Source organism: Petromyzon marinus, chromosome 20, assembly GCF_048934315.1.
Source record: "Petromyzon marinus isolate PM22_M1 ecotype Great Lakes invasive population chromosome 20, UKy_Petmar_22M1.pri1.0, whole genome shotgun sequence".
Classification (NCBI taxonomy): Eukaryota; Metazoa; Chordata; class Hyperoartia; order Petromyzontiformes; family Petromyzontidae; genus Petromyzon; species Petromyzon marinus.
Window position 1 is genome coordinate 6,136,111 of NC_133686.1, and position 16,786 is coordinate 6,152,896.

The 16,786-nt window shown below is 40.5% G+C and overlaps 1 protein-coding gene across 4 annotated transcripts in view; it reads left to right on the forward strand.

Moving 5' to 3' along the window:
• HYDIN (HYDIN axonemal central pair apparatus protein) overlaps window positions 1–16,786 on the forward strand; it is a 121,804-nt gene that overhangs the window by 15,684 nt on the left and 89,334 nt on the right. For all 4 annotated transcript variants that reach the window (XM_076068263.1, XM_032957669.2, XM_076068264.1 and 1 more), the window contains exons 10-16: window positions 7,180–7,279; window positions 8,711–8,829; window positions 9,314–9,537; window positions 9,847–9,914; window positions 10,814–11,031; window positions 15,276–15,376; window positions 16,639–16,774. In XM_076068263.1, coding sequence (XP_075924378.1) covers window positions 7,180–7,279; window positions 8,711–8,829; window positions 9,314–9,537; window positions 9,847–9,914; window positions 10,814–11,031; window positions 15,276–15,376; window positions 16,639–16,774 — 966 coding nt within the window. The remainder of the gene's footprint in view (window positions 1–7,179; window positions 7,280–8,710; window positions 8,830–9,313; window positions 9,538–9,846; window positions 9,915–10,813; window positions 11,032–15,275; window positions 15,377–16,638; window positions 16,775–16,786) is intronic.

The window sequence follows — 16,786 nt, forward strand, 5'->3', positions numbered from 1 at the left end:
TGTGGAATGAGAGAGGAGAACATCTATTAGAGTTTGCAGCCAGCAGGGACATGAAAATAATGAACACCTTTCCAGAGAGATAGAATCTGGGAACCGTACATAGAAGGACTCAAATGGAAAAAAACTAGACGTGACTTGATTCGAATTTACTTGATTCGAACCGACAATCTACAGATTGTCAGAGACATCTCTATCCCAAGGAATTTGAGAACGGGAAGTGATGACAGGTTGGTGTAATTCAAGTTATACTTCAACATTGCCGAAGAGCTAATTATAGACAATTTCAAGGCAGTAAACGGCACAAGTCTAGTTTAGGCGGTAGCAGCCAACAAATGCAAATGCCTGCATAAGCAAAATTATTGAATGGATATCACCATTAAAATTATGAAATAACTAGCATTTTTATGGACTGCACACTGAAGCAGTAAACAAGGTAAAACAGCAGAGAGGAAATGATTTGAAACCACTAAATATTTATTTTTTAAAAGGCGAGCTATGAAAATTCCAAACAAAAATAGAATACACAGTACAGGTTCCCCTCGCTTTATGTGGTACATGCATTCCAAAAAATGGCATACAGCTAAATCACGTAGCATAGACCCAATTCACAATGCACCGCACAACACAGCTGCCTGCCGAGTAGCGCACACAGTACACATAAACAGTTGTCTCACATCTGTCCGCATAGCCGCATATGAGTGAATTCAAACTGCATATAGCAAATTTTTGGTAGTAATAGGTTGCCACATATACGCGAAATCGCACAAATCCTGGGACTCAAACTCTTTTTCAGATGAAGATGGTGGATACTTTTCGATTTAAAGCTTTCGTGACTGCAAGGATTCATCTTCTTTGGTTCTTTCGGTAAAGTCACGTAGAATGAGAATAAAATAATAAATTGATAAAATAAAATAACACATCTTCTTTGGTTCTTTCGGTAAAGTCACGTAGAATGAGAATAAAATAATAAATTGATAAAATAACACAATAATATTCTCATGACGTTTCGGCCACAACACAAGCGGCCTTCATCAGGTGAAGGGACGAGACTGTCTGGTAGGACAGCGCTGTCCTAGGACAAAGAAGATGAATCATTGCAGTCACGAAAGCTTTAAATCGAAAAATAACACAATAATATTCTCACAATATGAGAGAATATTATTGTGTTATTTTATTTTATCAATTTATTATTTTATTCTCATTCTACGTGACTTTACCGAAAGAACCAAAGAAGATGGTGGATACTCTTTGTTTTTTTCGGTAAAGTCACGTAGGTAGAATAAAATAAATTAAAATAAAAGAAAACAATTAAATCACGACGTTTCGGAGGCAACACAAGCTTCCGTCTTCAGGTGGAACAGTCACAGCAAGATAGCTGCATCAAGTGGGGAGGCTCTGAGAGCCTCGAGCTTAAATACAGGTTAAGGGGGGGGGAGGAGCCAAGTAGTTCACATTGATGTTGTGCGGACCTAAGTTAATCCGTCTTTTGTTATGTTGAGGGTGCGGGGGATGCAGTGGGTCACTGCACGGGGGCAATGGAAAAATGGAAACAAAAATGGAAAAGTTCGGAAAGAATATGTTGCGTGCTTATAAGGTAGCTAAAGTTTTGACTTGATTTATGACATCTTTCCAGTGGTTGCTGAATTTAAAACCATCCTCTCGGTTGAAGTTGTGTCTATGTTTGTATATCTGGATGGCTTCGTGGACAAATCTTTGGTAATAACCGGGAAGTTTGCAGAGTACTTTGGTATCGGAGAAAACAATGTCATGAGAACCCGCTGTGTTGAGACAATGATCAGCTACAGCCGACGAATTCGTTCTGCCATGTTTCAACTCTGATTTGTGCTCACGAATTCGGTCAGAAATATGTCGTTTTGTCTCCCCGATATAGCAGTCAACGCAGATACAACTGAATTTGTAAACACCGGGGTACTGTAAGTCAGGGATGACATCCTTTACGGATGGGATCAAATCACGAATTTTGTGTACTGTATTGAATCGAACCTGGATCTTGTGTTTGTTTATAATTTTGGAAATCTTTTTGGTAACGCCTGCTATGTATGGCAGTGTGATGATTTTGATCGGAGTGTCAAGTGGTTGTTTCTGTATGGTGGGAGAAACAGCTTGGCGGATGATACGGTCAGAGTAACCATTCATCTTGAGGGCTAGATGTACATGTTTTAATTCACTGGTCAGGTGGTGTTGGTCAGAAATGCAATGAGCTCTATGGTATAATGTTTTGATAGAATTATTTTGAGCCGGGTGGTAGTGGGAATCAGGCTTCAAGTAGGAATCTGTGTGGGTGGGCTTCCTGTAAGCAGAATGTCCCAAAGACCCATCAGTCCTCCTCTCAAACAGAACATCCAAAAATGGCAGCTTGCCATCTTTCTCCACTTCCATGGTGAATTTGATGGATGGGTGTCTGGAATTGATGTGGTCTAGGAAATGGTTCAAAGCTGGGAGGCCATGTGGCCAAATGACGAAAGTGTCATCCACATATCTCTTCCACAGGGCAGGACTAAGGATGGATGTCTGGACGGCGTCTGATTCAAATTTCTCCATGAAAACATTGGCTATCACTGGTGACAAGGGGGAACCCATAGGGGTACCCTCATTTTGTTTGTAGAAGGTGCCATTCCAAGTAAAGTAGGTGTTGGTGAGGCAGTGCCTAACCAGCGCAGGTACATCAGGGTCTAGTCCATCTGCGGTGACTGCTATATCGGGGAGACAAAATGACATATTTCTGACCGAATTCGTGAGCACAAATCAGATTTTAAACACAGCAGAACGAATTCGTCGGCCGTAGCTGATCATTGTCTCAACACAGCGGGTTCTCATGAGATTGTTTTCTCCGATACCAAAGTACTATGCAAACCTCCTGGTTATTACCAAAGATTTGTCCACGAAGCCATCCAGATATACAAACATAGACACAACTTCAACCGAGAGGATGGTTTTAAATTCAGCAACCACTGGAAAGATGTCATCAACCAAGTCAAAACTTCCCCTCATAAGCACACAACATATTCTTTCCGAACTTTTCCATTTTTGTTTCCATTTTTCCATTGCCACCGTGCAGTGAGCCACTGCATCCCCCGCACCCTCAACATAACAAAAGACAGATTAACTTAGCTCCGCACAACATCAATGTGCACTACTTGCCTCCTCCCCCCCCCCCCCCTTAACCTGTATTTAAGCTCGAGGCTCTCAGAGCCTCCCCACTTGATGCAGCCATCTTGCTGTGACTGTTCCACCTGAAGATGGAAGCTTGTGTTGCCTCCGAAACGTGATTGAATTTTTTCTTTTATTTTAATTGATTTTATTTTACCTACGTGACTTTACCTAAAAAACAAAGAGTCTGAATCCTTGCAGTCACGAAAACTTCAAATCTAGAAGATGGTGGAGTTCGAGACACTGCCCTTTGTGCAGATTTCTAAAAGCAGTGAAAGTATATGATTCAGATGGAATAACTATGGACACCATTATGGTAAAAATTAGCAATGTCAGTGTAATCAAGTAGGTCAGTGCTTGGCCCTGCAGGCTTTATCATCACTCCAGCTGACCTACAACTGAGAACCACTAGCACTGTACGAGTTACATACGCAGACAGCACCTTTTTAATTATCCAGAATCCAATTCTGCATGTAACTGCCAAAGAAATTGAGCACATTCAGAAGTGGGCCACTTGTAATAACCTCATACTCGATCGAGGAAAGTCAACAGAACTGATCTTCAGGCCAAAGGGTTAACCAAGGCAACCGCAGCATCAACCACACCCCTGATCCACCTCCCCCTTCAATTTATCAAGAGAGAGGTGGTGATGAAAGTTCGGGTGTGGTCATCACTAGTATTTTTTCAATGGCACCCCACATTGCCTCTATAGTTGTGTACGTTTTATGCCTTACGCATATTACGAGCGTGTGGAATTCCTTAAAGCTGCAAATATACTGTTTTCGCCTCAACAATTATCGCCAAGATGACCTCCTGCTCTCCAGCATGGTGGGGATTTACCAACTCAGCTTAGCGTGATCGGCTTGAGTCAGTTCTGCGCCGCAGCAAAAGAATAGGGTTCTGTGCACTAAGTACGCCACTCTTTGAGGAGACCTGCAGAGCCGCGGACTCATCCCTCTTCACCCCTATTTTTTCTGACCATGACTATGTTCTAAACCCTTTACTCCCACCCAAAATTAAAACAAAAACTTAGCACTTGTGCTCGCGGCTGCATGACCGTGCCTTACCACGTAAGACGTCTATACTAGTATATTTTATTTGTTATCTCAATTTCTTGATTGTGGCTACACCCATTGATCTTTGCATTGTATTTTATAGAATAGCACTATCTGGCCCCCCTTCCCTTCCCCCCCCTTTGGCAATGTGTTGTAGCCCTTACCAACTTTCCCCTCTTTGAAATGATGTACGCAGCCGCGGCTTGTCAGCTGCTCTGACGAACGTGAGGATGAGTGTGAATAAACGATTATATGTATGTTAACACAGAAATGAAATACCTCAAGCATGGCATGAAGCCTAACTCATTGTATTCCAAAAGGGAGACAAAATGCTAACTTGAATTACAGAACTATTAGCTTCCTCTCGTGGATACACATTGTTCACGAAGATCATTGGAAACAATATAATGGACAATTTACATCCCAACCAACCGAATACATTTGATAAATCAGACAAATGAATATCATATACCATTCTGCATAGCTACTGTTGACTATGAATTGCATTTGACTCTGGAAATTGATGCATTCATCCCAGCTCGCACAAACCAAAGCCTACGTAAATTTTATATTTAGAAAAGATAACTGAATAAACAAAACAAGGAAGATATATAATGTATGTACTTACATTCTGTAACGTTTTTTAACGTGTTTTTGTCCTTGGAATTATATCATGAGCAATCATAATGTTACCTTGAACAAAGTATTCTGCCAGCTATGACATGGATCAGAAACATGGGCACTTGGCCAATAAAAAGGAACAGAAGCTGGAAAGTACACAAATGAGCATGGAGAGATTCATACCTGGAATCACAATGATAGAACAAGCAACACATGAATTGGAGAATTCTAGATTTAAAGCTTTCGTGACTACAAGGATCCATACTCTTTGGTTCTATTGGGTAAAGTCACGTAGGTAAAAGATTAAAATAACAAAAATCACGACGTTTCGGCCACAACACAAGCGGCCTTCATCAGGTGAAGGGACGAGACTGTCTGGAGGACAGCGCTGGAGTTGTCCTCCAGACAGTCTCGTCCCTTCACCTGATGAAGGCCACTTGTGTTGTGGCCGAAACGTCGTGATTTTTGTTATTTTATTTTTTACCTACGTGACTTTACCCAATAGAACCAAAGAGTATGAATTGGAGAACATATGCGATTTTGAAACATTGCATTTTAAGGTAAAGTAGGCTTGAGCAAGGTATGTCGATAGATTCGATGATGGCCAGCAGTTAAGACTAAAAATTGAATTGCAGCCAAAGTACGGAACACACCCAAGAAGAAGACCATCTCAGAGATGGACTGATGAGTTCACCTTATGTACAAGAGGATTGGCAAAAGTTTGGGAGAGGCATTCATCTATCAGTGCTTCATCATCATCACGATCCTTGGACAGGTGTCCACTGCACATTTAGTTATTTGTTTCCACTTTCCTCTGTCTTGTGCCAATATGCTCAATCATATCTACCATTGGATAGATATGATTTTTTTCTGGCAAAACAGGAATATACACTCATTGAAAAAGTTCTTAGACACATTTGCATGATATTTTGTTATTATGCACTTCAGTTTTCCAGACAAAATTCACTAACTTGACTTAATGCCTGGGCAAGTGCTGGCAGCCCACTAATAGCCAACATCCAACTGTGTCTGTATGACTGCCAGTTCCAGACAATCTTCTTTGATGTTATTGATCCTATTTTCCTCACATATTCTTTAGTCCTTGTTCCTCTGATGTTGCCAAGCAAAAGGATGTCGGGAAATGTCACATTACACTGGAGATGGTGATGGAATTGGTAGCAGGGTGTTAGTCTCTCCAACCTCAGGTTTTCCGACAATATTGCTCTACTGGCAGGTAATGAAGTGTATCTTCAAAGTCTGACAAACAACATTACTGAGAACATATTTTCTATAGTTCCTAATAGGCAGAATTTATACAGTACTCTATAGCATTTTTTTTTAATTCACTTTGGCAATATGACTAATAAACATTTGATACATCATATTTATTGTTTTGGTTTATTGTGAAATAGACAATGGAAAATAATTTTCATGAGGAATTATGTTCTGTATATGTCGTGGTTGTTACTAATAATGCATGCATAGTTAAAATTCTAAAAAAATTAAGGTTTACAATATGGCTGTGACTAAAGCTTTGTTCATGCAAGGTATTAATTAAATGTACAGCCCTGTACAAGCTGTAGAAATTCCACATTCCTATGATGGGGGTGATTCTCTCCATCGGACAACCACTGTTGACTTTCCCCACAAAGTGGCACTCATTCATTTTATTTACCCCGGAGAGACGATTGGATGGGTCAACTCCTAACCACGACCACGATTTGAACTCGCAACTTTCCGATTGCGAGCCGCTCGCTACACTGCTGAACCACATGGCTACTTCATGGGCAGGTGGAGGAAATTGTCCATGGAGCAGGAATGATGAAATAACTTTAAATATGCTTCACTTTTAGAATGAGTGGTCATTATGGCTCAAAATACATGGCAAAATATGTTCATAAACGAGCACCCACTTAGAAAACGATTACATTTTACAGCTGTTTATTTAATGTTGTTTTTGCCAGAACTCATTGTGATTTCCATCCCATTTTGTGTTGTAGTTCATGTAATGCCATATGGTGAAACACCACTGAATGTAGGACCCATTAAACATGTTTATAAAGGGCATATGTAAGGAAATGTATCTATAACAATGTAGCTTACATTTATGTGAGAACAAAATTATACCAATGTGACCATTTACATTTTGCGTTTTGTAGAAATGTTTAGTTTGGTAAGCATATAAAAATACGTGACAATAGTAATATATGTGCCGATGGGATATTTGTGTTTAAAGTTTTCGGGGACACTTTTCCCAATAAAGCACACAGAGATCTAGAGATGGGTAAGTGAGTGAGCATTGTGATATTTCTCTGTCTCCCAATTCCCCTAGGAAGGTGATATCTGGCCGAACTCGTCAGCTGAGATCACTGTTATTTTTAAGCCACAGGAGGCCAGAGTTTATCAGCACACAGCCTACTGTGACGTTACAGGTACCCCCTGGACAATTCTCTCCTCAAGTTGTTTTGATGTAAATTTCAATGACACACATGGTGCTTGTGCAAATGATGCCATTCAATTTCAATTCCAATGTCATTTAAATCATTTAGGGAGAAGCAGCTTTTTAAAAGCTCTTGCCAATGAATGATGGTAATAAAAATGTTAACAATGTAGGAGTATAAATAAATAAGCATTATTAAGCTTTATTCAACAGTATTTGTATTACATGTGGGAAATGCAGGTTTAATATCATGCTTGTGATAATGCTTTAAACATTTTTTTTACCATATTCAGTCTTATTAAATGTTATTTTTCCATCTTTTTTTTATACAGCTGATATATTAGTATAATTTTCAAGCTTTATGCTTATGTATTGCTACAATAATCCAGTGCTATTCAGCACCCAGACTTGCAGCCTGAACAATACAGGCTGCTGTACATCTACCTACATATTTAAATGAAATAGTGAATTATTAAATAAAGCAAGCAATGTATCCCCTGGCAAGTGAAGCATGTTGTTTTACTCTTAGGTACTTTACATGACCAAACAACATTTCATTCAAAATAAATATCAGTGCTTCTCTTGCAGCATCAGTATATCTCGTTTCTTCACAGGATCACAATGTTACGGCATGAATGTAAATAATAAAATAACCGTTTTCATATTCTTTGGGTCTTTCGGTAAAATCACGTAAATAGGTTCAAATAAAAAAAAAAAGCTACGACGCTTCGATGACAACACAAGCGATCGTCATCAGGAGGAAAACAGGGGGAAAGCTGCTAAGAGCAGACTGTTTTAAAGGTTTAAAATGGGTGTAGACCAAGGGTCATAAACATTAACATAACTAGCCCTGCCCACTTCGTTTATGACCCTTGGTCTGCACCCATTTTAAACCTTTAAAACAGTCTGCTCTTAGCAGCTTTCCCCCTGTTTTCCTCCTGATGACGATCGCTTGTGTTGTCATCGAAACGTCGTAGCTTTTTTTTTATTTGAACCTATTTACGTGATTTTACCGAAAGACCCAAAGAATATGAATTCCTGCAGTCACGAAAGCTTTAAGTCAAAATAACCATTGCTTTATATATACTGTTGTCATTGTTATTTTATGTGGGTTTTTTCCAATGATAAATAAAATAAAAATAAACATGGCCACATCTATTTAAGCATGGCTGCATACAATTGCTACAATGCAGAATAAGATATATGAACAATTACATTCATATGTCAGAAATACAAGAACCATGTACTCAAACATTGTAGTGTGTTGCACTTACACCGATATATTAATCATGATTATCGTCATCAGATAGCCTGTAGATATCCACTGCACATTTCATCAGTTGGATATATAAAAGTGATGGCTATGAGGTGGTTGAGAGACAATTATAATCTTCCTGCTCAGTCCATGTCTCCTGTTTTGCAGGCCGGGAAACTCGTCTCCCTCTGCGGATTCGAGGCGAGGGGATAGGGCCCTGCCTCCTCTTTAACTGTGACCAGCTGGACATCGGCAACGTGTTCATGTCATCGCAACATTCATACGAGGTACTGGCTTTTCCGTAGGGGCACTTGCGTGCTCTTTGTAACAGACACAGTTGGACTAATAGAGCATTTGCCATCTTTACGTGTCACTCAACGAGAAGGCAGTGTGTGCGCCGTCTGCCACTTTGTATGGAAATCGTGACAGGCCGGCCATTGTGTGTTGATAAGGTGACCAAGTTTAAAGAATTCTATGAATAAATAAATGACTAAATTAGCCATTCCCGAATGCTTGCTTGGGCTAAATTCCCTTGCTGAATTGTAAATATTGATCCAAACATCCTGAAACCAACATTTTAGCATATAGATTAAGATCGTGGGGAATGTGATGTTAACAATTATGATATATATTGCTACTCTGATTTATAGTGCGCTTAGCATTGATGAAACATTATACTTGAATCTGCAGAATAGCTTGTCAAGTTGCCATAAGGCCATATACATATAACTTTGGTAATGTGCTAAGGTGGGCTGTGGCCTTTTCGTGCAGGTTATCTTGGCAAACAAAGGGGAGATTGATGGCATCTTCAGCCTGGATTCTACACTCTCCCTATTTGGACGCTGCTTCACGTTGGAGCCCTTTGAGGGCATTGTTCTACCTGGAGGCCACCAGGCCATTGTCATCTCCTTCCAGAGCCAAGCCATTGGAAACTTCAGCGAAGATCTCCTGTTCACTGTTGACGGCTCTTCAGAAAAGATTAAATTGACCATCAGGTTGGTCCGAAAAATTATATTACTTATGCATATTTTTTTCAAACAAAACTATGAATTAGATAATTTAACAAATTCCATATTTTCGTGAATCCACTGCTAGGTGAAGGCCTCCCCGCTCTGTCACAGTAGTTTGACCATATTTCACCATACTGGTCAGCATGGATTGGTGACGGCAGACCGAGGACCAGCTCAGATATCATGTGCCATTGATATTAGCTGTGGGCGAGAATCAAACAGCTTGGGCATTTTTATGTAACCCTCTATCTGTATCACCATTGTAATGTAACTGTTGCCTGTGTTTCTTGACAGTGGCCGCGTGATTGGACCTACATTTAACTTTGATGTTCCAAGCCTCGATTTTGGAGATGTATCTTTTGGTAAGAAATACTCACTCATATTGAAATGTGATTTTTTTATTTTTTAAAGGAAGTGATTTATTATTCATAAGTCACACTAGTTTATGCCGGGACACGAATATTTATAATATTTAAGAATCGTATTTGCAATTACACTCGAGTTCTAAGCATGTGTAGTGTTGAACACAGAGGCACACACTTGACTTTGAGGCAACACGTTTATAACACAGCCCTAACAGGGCTAACTACATAACATACACTCACTACACTAGACCCCAACAGGGTTACTACGTAACCGGGTCAGTCAGTAACATTCTCTGATTGACCCATGATGCCGAGCGAAGACCGAAGGTCGGAGAGACGTAGCCCTGAGGGTTGGTTCCAGAGAACAGCCAAGAACGCTCTCAGGCCTGCCCCTTTATGCCCCTGGGCGTGGCCTCGCTCCGCCTTTGACCACGCCCCCTTTGAGACCTTTCCCGAAGGATCTCGACCGAGCATCACGTGTCCCTCAAGCCCCCCTCGGGCCCCCCTCACTACCCTGTCCCGGTCACGTGCCCTCCCGGGTTCACCCAGACTACCGTGTCCTGACTTGCCCACTCTCACGCCGTCACCAGGACTATGTCCCCTAGGGCCCGCTCGCATGCCGTACTCACTCTGGCCCCAGAGGGAGGTTCCAGACGCACAGTAGCACTCTTGTGACAGTGCCTGGCGCTGACTCCAGAGTGACACCCTTAACGTCACTACATATCTATGTATGTTGAACTTCTTCTGCACCCTACGTAGCCAGCCGTGCTAATCGGAGGTGCGGGTGAAGGACAACAAACTAAACACACAAAAAAAACACCATATGGGGGAACGTTATGTGGAAATGTTCTGTCTAAACATTTTTCTTTGATCATCATCATTGTTGTCGTGCGTAGGGTTTCCAGGTACGCAGCAGTGTACACTCATCAACACATCCCTGGTTGCCATGGAGTTTGCACTTCGCGTGCCAGGTGATGGTGCTGGCAGCCCCAGCGTGTCCAGCCATGGCAAGGAGCACATGACCAGGCAGGGCTTGACATCCCGACAGCCACGTGAGTTCTCCATCACGCCCTCCAGTGGCAAGCTGCAACCCCAAGAGAGAATTGTCATCCAGGTGAGTGTCTGTGTCTGTTAAGCGCCGTGATGACTGAAAGCTCGTGTCAGTCCACAGCCACATTCAGGGAATTCAATGAACGTGCTATACGAGTAGCATAGGAAAACAGTGTGTATGTTTATATTTTCGCAAATAAAAAATATATAATTTGTAGATGTTGCTGTGAATGTAAACATCAGAAATACTTTGACAGTTAAATAATCAACTTATTTTAGACATAAGATGCACCTTTTTCTTGCACCTCTGATTAGCACAATTTGCTACGTACGATGCAAAATAAGTTTAATATACGTACAAAACATGTGAAGAATTGCCCTCTCTTTGAAGTATTGTTACTATGTTTGTTGTAGAAGTGTTTATTGTTCAAGAAATATACAAAACGACAAATATCTCTCTGATTTCACAAATCAGTTATTTTAAAGCTTTGTTCTTGAGAAAAAAATACTTCAATAGAAACGTGGTACTTTAAGCAGTATCACAGAATTGTAATTTCCATACTGTTGATTACAATTTCACTGCAGTGACATTACCTGAACACTTTTTTTTATCTAGCTTAAAGGTATTTTTTTATTTTATCATTAATGATACTTTAAAGTTATGGCGGCCAGCCTATAACGTACAACCTCTGTGTTTATTTGTAAAATAATACCTCTTTTATTGTTGCATCTTGAATAACAACGTTCAAAAAACATGTTTTGTCTCTCTTACAGTGTATTGTAATTTAATGAGATCTCCCATAGTTTATAGAAATACTGTAATTTCCTCCCTTAAAAAAATATAATGAAGGACTGGTTCACTGTCATACGCTTTGCAATTTCAGTAGCTGTGGCGTTTTGTCAATACAATTATAATTTAAACTTTATTTGAAGCTTTCGTGACTGCAGGAATTCCTCTTTGGTTCTTTCGATAAAGTCACGTAGAAAGAAAAGAAAATAAACAATAGAATACGACGTTTCGATTGTAACACAAGCAACCGTCAGCATGTGTGAATGCAAGCTCGGAGAGAGACACATTCAGAGAGACAAACACAGACACGGAGAGAGACATACACAGAGAGAGACACAGAGAGAGAGACAAACACAGAGAGAGAGACACACAGAGAGAGAGACACACATAGAGGAGTGACACAGAGAAACAACACCTCTGTGACGAGGTATTATATAGAGAGAGAGGGGGGAGGGGGGAAAGAAATTAGCATGTCAATAAGAGCGGCAGGGGGAGAGAAACTGGAAGTTTGAGAAAACAAACCGAGTAAACTTAGACATGTAATGAAATGCAACACAGAGAGTCGGCTAACACAACAGTTAACACTTTACCTGCTTGATGACGTTCTTCCAAAGATTGCTAAATTTGAAGTTAAGTATGAGTTGTGTGGAAATCCTCGCCATAGAGGTGGTTCAAACTTGATTTGAAACTTTCGTGACTGCAGGAATTACTCTTTGGTTCTTTCGGTAATGTAACGCAGAAAGAATGTGTACGTGTCTCTCTCCATGTCTGTGTTTGTCTCTCTCTCTGTATATGTGTCTCTCTCCGAGACACTCTCTGAGCTTGCATTCACACCTGATGACGGTTGCTTGTGTTAAAATCGAAACGTCATATTCTATCATTAATTGTATTTTCTTTCTACATGACTTCACCGAAAGAACCAAAGAATTATCATTTAGATTTATATAGCGTCTATATGTAACCACATCTCAAGGCACCATCAAACACGTGCATATACTTTTTCGAGAAATGTATTTGTATAGATCTTGTAGTGCAGCACACACATGTGTTTAGTCCGTGTTTTGTTTGTTGTCCTTGCCCACACCTCCGGTTCACACGGTTGGCTATGTACGGTGCAAAATAAGCTCAACATACATATATTAATGTGTGTGCCTTTATTTACAAAAAGATCAAATATGTGGCTGATTTCATATCCTCCGGACATTTGTATACGAGGTGTATACCTAGAAGTTGCATGTGCAAGACGTAAAAAATGAGGGTTCAGTGGAAAAAGCCGAATGCAGACCTAAATGAGTTGAATTGACTATCTTGCAGAAAGCTCACGATATTAGTACAGCAAAAGCTCTGTTATCCGGCGCTTTACCATCCAGAATGTTCTATTAACCGGCATCTGTCATAGACGGAAATATATATCTTCCTTCACGTATGCAGAAAAATTTCAACAGCCATCCGGCATCTTTCCGTGCACTTTTCATGTATCCCTTGTTGTTTACGGAAGCTTCAGGATGCTGCCGAGTAGTGGCGCTAGCGGCAGTCTGTACATAATGTACTTTAATACATGTATACTGTACTTTAAACGGCCACATTGCTTCTCTACAATCAACTTAGAGCGTTCTACAATTGACTGGTGAGTACTTCTGTAAAAGAGCATATTATTTCTTGTATCATAGTTCAAATGTAGGCTTAGTTTCTTTCTTGGAAAGTTTTATGTACTTGGAAAAGTGGGTGAACCATAAGTATATTTCTCAGATAACCGGCATATTTGATTAACTGGTAACCCTCCATTCCTCATGGGTGCAGAGCATTTTTGCTGTACCTACAGTGAGGGAAAAAAGTATTTGATCCCCTGCTGATTTTGTACGTTTGCCCACTGGCAAAGAAATGGTCAGTCTATAATTTTAATGGTAGGTTTATTTGAACAGTGAGAGACAGAATAACAACAAAAAAATCCAGAAAAACGCATGTCAAAAATGTTATAAATTGATTTGCGTTTTAATGAGGGAAATAAGTATTTGACCCCCTCTCAATCAGAAAGAGTTCTGGCTCCCAGGTGTCCTTTATACAGGTGACGAGCTGAGATTAGGAGCACTCCCTTTAAGAGTGTGCTCCTAATCTCAGCTTGTTACCTGTATAAAAGACACCTGTCCACAGAAGCAATCAATCAATCAGATTCCAAACTCTCCACCATGGCCAAGACTAAAGATCTCTCCAAGGAACATGATTGTAGACCTACACAAGGCTGGAATGGGCTACAAGACCATTGCCAAGCAGCCTGGTGAGAAGGTGACAACAGTTGGCGCGATTATTTGCAAATGGAAGAAACACAAAAGAACTGTCAATCTCCCTCGGTCTGGGGCTCCATGCAAGATCTCACCTCGTGGAGTTGCAATGATCATGAGAATGGTGAGGAATCAGCCCAGAACTATACGGGAGGATCTTGTCAATGATCTCAAGGCAGCTGGGACCATAGTCACCAAGAAAACAATTGGTAACACACTACGCCGTGAAGGACTGAAATCCTGCAGCGCCCGCAAGGTCCCCCTGCTTAAGAAAGCACATATACATGCCCGTCTGAAGTTTGCCAACGAACATCTGAATGATTCAGAGGACAACTGGGTGAAAGTGGTGTGGTCAGATGAGACCAAAATGGAGCTCTTGGGCATCAACTCAACTCGTCGTTTTTGGAGGAGGAGGAATGCTGCCTATGACCCCAAGAACACCATCCCCACCGTCAAACATGGAGGTGGAAACATGCTTTGGGGGTGTTTTTCTGCTAAGGGGACAGGACAACTTCACCGCATCAAAGGGACGATGGACGGGGCCATGTACCGTCAAATCTTGGGTAAGAACCTCCTTCCCTCAGCCAGGGCATTGACAATGGGTCGTGGATGGGTATTCCAGCATGACAATGACCCAAAACACATGGCCAAGGCAACAAAGGAGTGGCTCAAGAAGAAGCACATTAAGGTCCTGGAGTGGCCTAGCCAGTCTCCAGACCTTAATCCCATAGAAAATCTGTGGAGGGAGCTGAAGGTTCGAGTTGCCAAACGTCAGCCTCGAAACCTTAATGACTTGAAGAAGATCTGCAAAGAGGAGTGGGACAAAATCCCTCCTGAGATGTGTGCAAACCTGGTGGCCAACTACAAGAAACGTCTGACCTCTGTGATTGCCACCAAAGGTTTGCCACCAAGTACTAAGTCATGTTTTGCAGAGGGGTCAAATACTTATTTCCCTCATTAAAATGCAAATCAATTTATAACATTTTTGACATGCGTTTTTCTGGATTTTTTTGTTGTTATTCTGTCTCTCACTGTTCAAATAAACCTACCATTAAAATTATAGACTGATCATTTCTTTGTCAGTGGGCAAACGTACAAAATCAGCAGGGGATCAAATACTTTTTTCCCTCACTGTATGCACTTTTTTCTATTATTGTGGCATATTTCATTTTGATGCAGCAAGTTGTTCGTGGTAATTTGCTGTTAATGACCAAATGTTTTTCCCAACTTTGCAAACAGGTGACATTGTGCTCCAACACAGTGACGTTATATGAAGGAGCCCTAGTTGTGGACGTGAAAGGGGTGGGCGAGGAGGTGCTGGCACTGCCCATCTCGGCCAAGTATGACCCGCAACATTGTGCAGTTTAACAAACGTAATTTTTTGACTCTGCATTACGGTAAGTCCTCTATTTACATGGTTGCATTAAAATGTCACCAACGAATTAGGGACTATAGTTAAGTTTAAAACGCAGTGATTCACTGCAACGGTTTTTTTTAATTGAAAGAAATGAAAGCAGTCGTTTCGGCAGCGTGCATGACGACGCACCACGGTGACCCAAACTTGTTATTTGACATTTTTTTGGGTACTTATGTCACGTGTTTTTTCAGAAAATGTTGACAAAAAATTACCCCAGGAATGTATCCTAAATTTATATAATTAAGTCAATAATAAAATAAGGGTTTGATTTACATAGTTTCACCTAACGTCGCGTTTACCATGGACGCATCCCCAATGTAAATAGAGGACTTTACCGTACGTTTAACCAGTTGGTTTTCACGAGTGAAAAATGGACCACAGGTAAACCATAGTTGTTTATAAAATGGAGCCACATTTTAGCTTGTTTGAACATTGCAGCTTGTGATTTATCACCAAATGCCACGTTTTTATCACAATAGCTCTAATGGTAATCAGATATGTCCTCTTCGTATTAATGGAGAAGTGTCATCACTCTAATCTTATGGATCAGGATTTTTGGCTTTACGTGTTGTGTAAGCTTTAGAAATGCTAAAAAATCTGAAACTTGTTTAAAACAGAGGCCACACATGGCTATACATTTACAGGCTGTGTTTGCTATGAGTATTTTAACCCCTTGTTTTGTTTGTTATGTATTGTACATTGCTGTTACATTACACTGTGTAACAAAAAATTAATTGTTGTTCCTGGGTAGTAAGTGTTATTTTCATATTGCTTATGCCTCAAAAGTACAGAAAGTGGCTATTATTCCCCACAAACTTCACTTTTGTGACCAGGACAGTGATATTTTGACATTTACCTATTTTCAATGAGAAAACGTGGTGTGCATTTGTATCATTCCTTCACGTATAGTCCTGGTCACAAAAGCCAAGTTTGTGGGGAATAATAATAGCCATTTTCTATACTTTCAAGGCATAAGCAATTAGAAAATAACACTTCCCAGGAACAAAAATCGTATTACATAGTGTTATCTAATTTAATGCCACATTTTATGTTTTACACCTTGCATTTTTGAGACCCATTGTTGTAAAATAAGTATGTTTAATATCCTCGTTCTAATTTAATGATGTTTCATAATGTACAAAGCTTAATCGGCGATTTATTATTATTTTATATTTTTGTGTGTAGCTGTGTGGTACCACAGATTGATCCCAGCGAGGGAGAGCTGGACTTTGGCCGTTGTTTCCTTCGCTATTCGTACAGAAGGAAGCTGCTTCTCACCAACGCCTCGTCACTACCTGCCCGCTACGACCTGCAATTGCAGGTGTGAAATTTG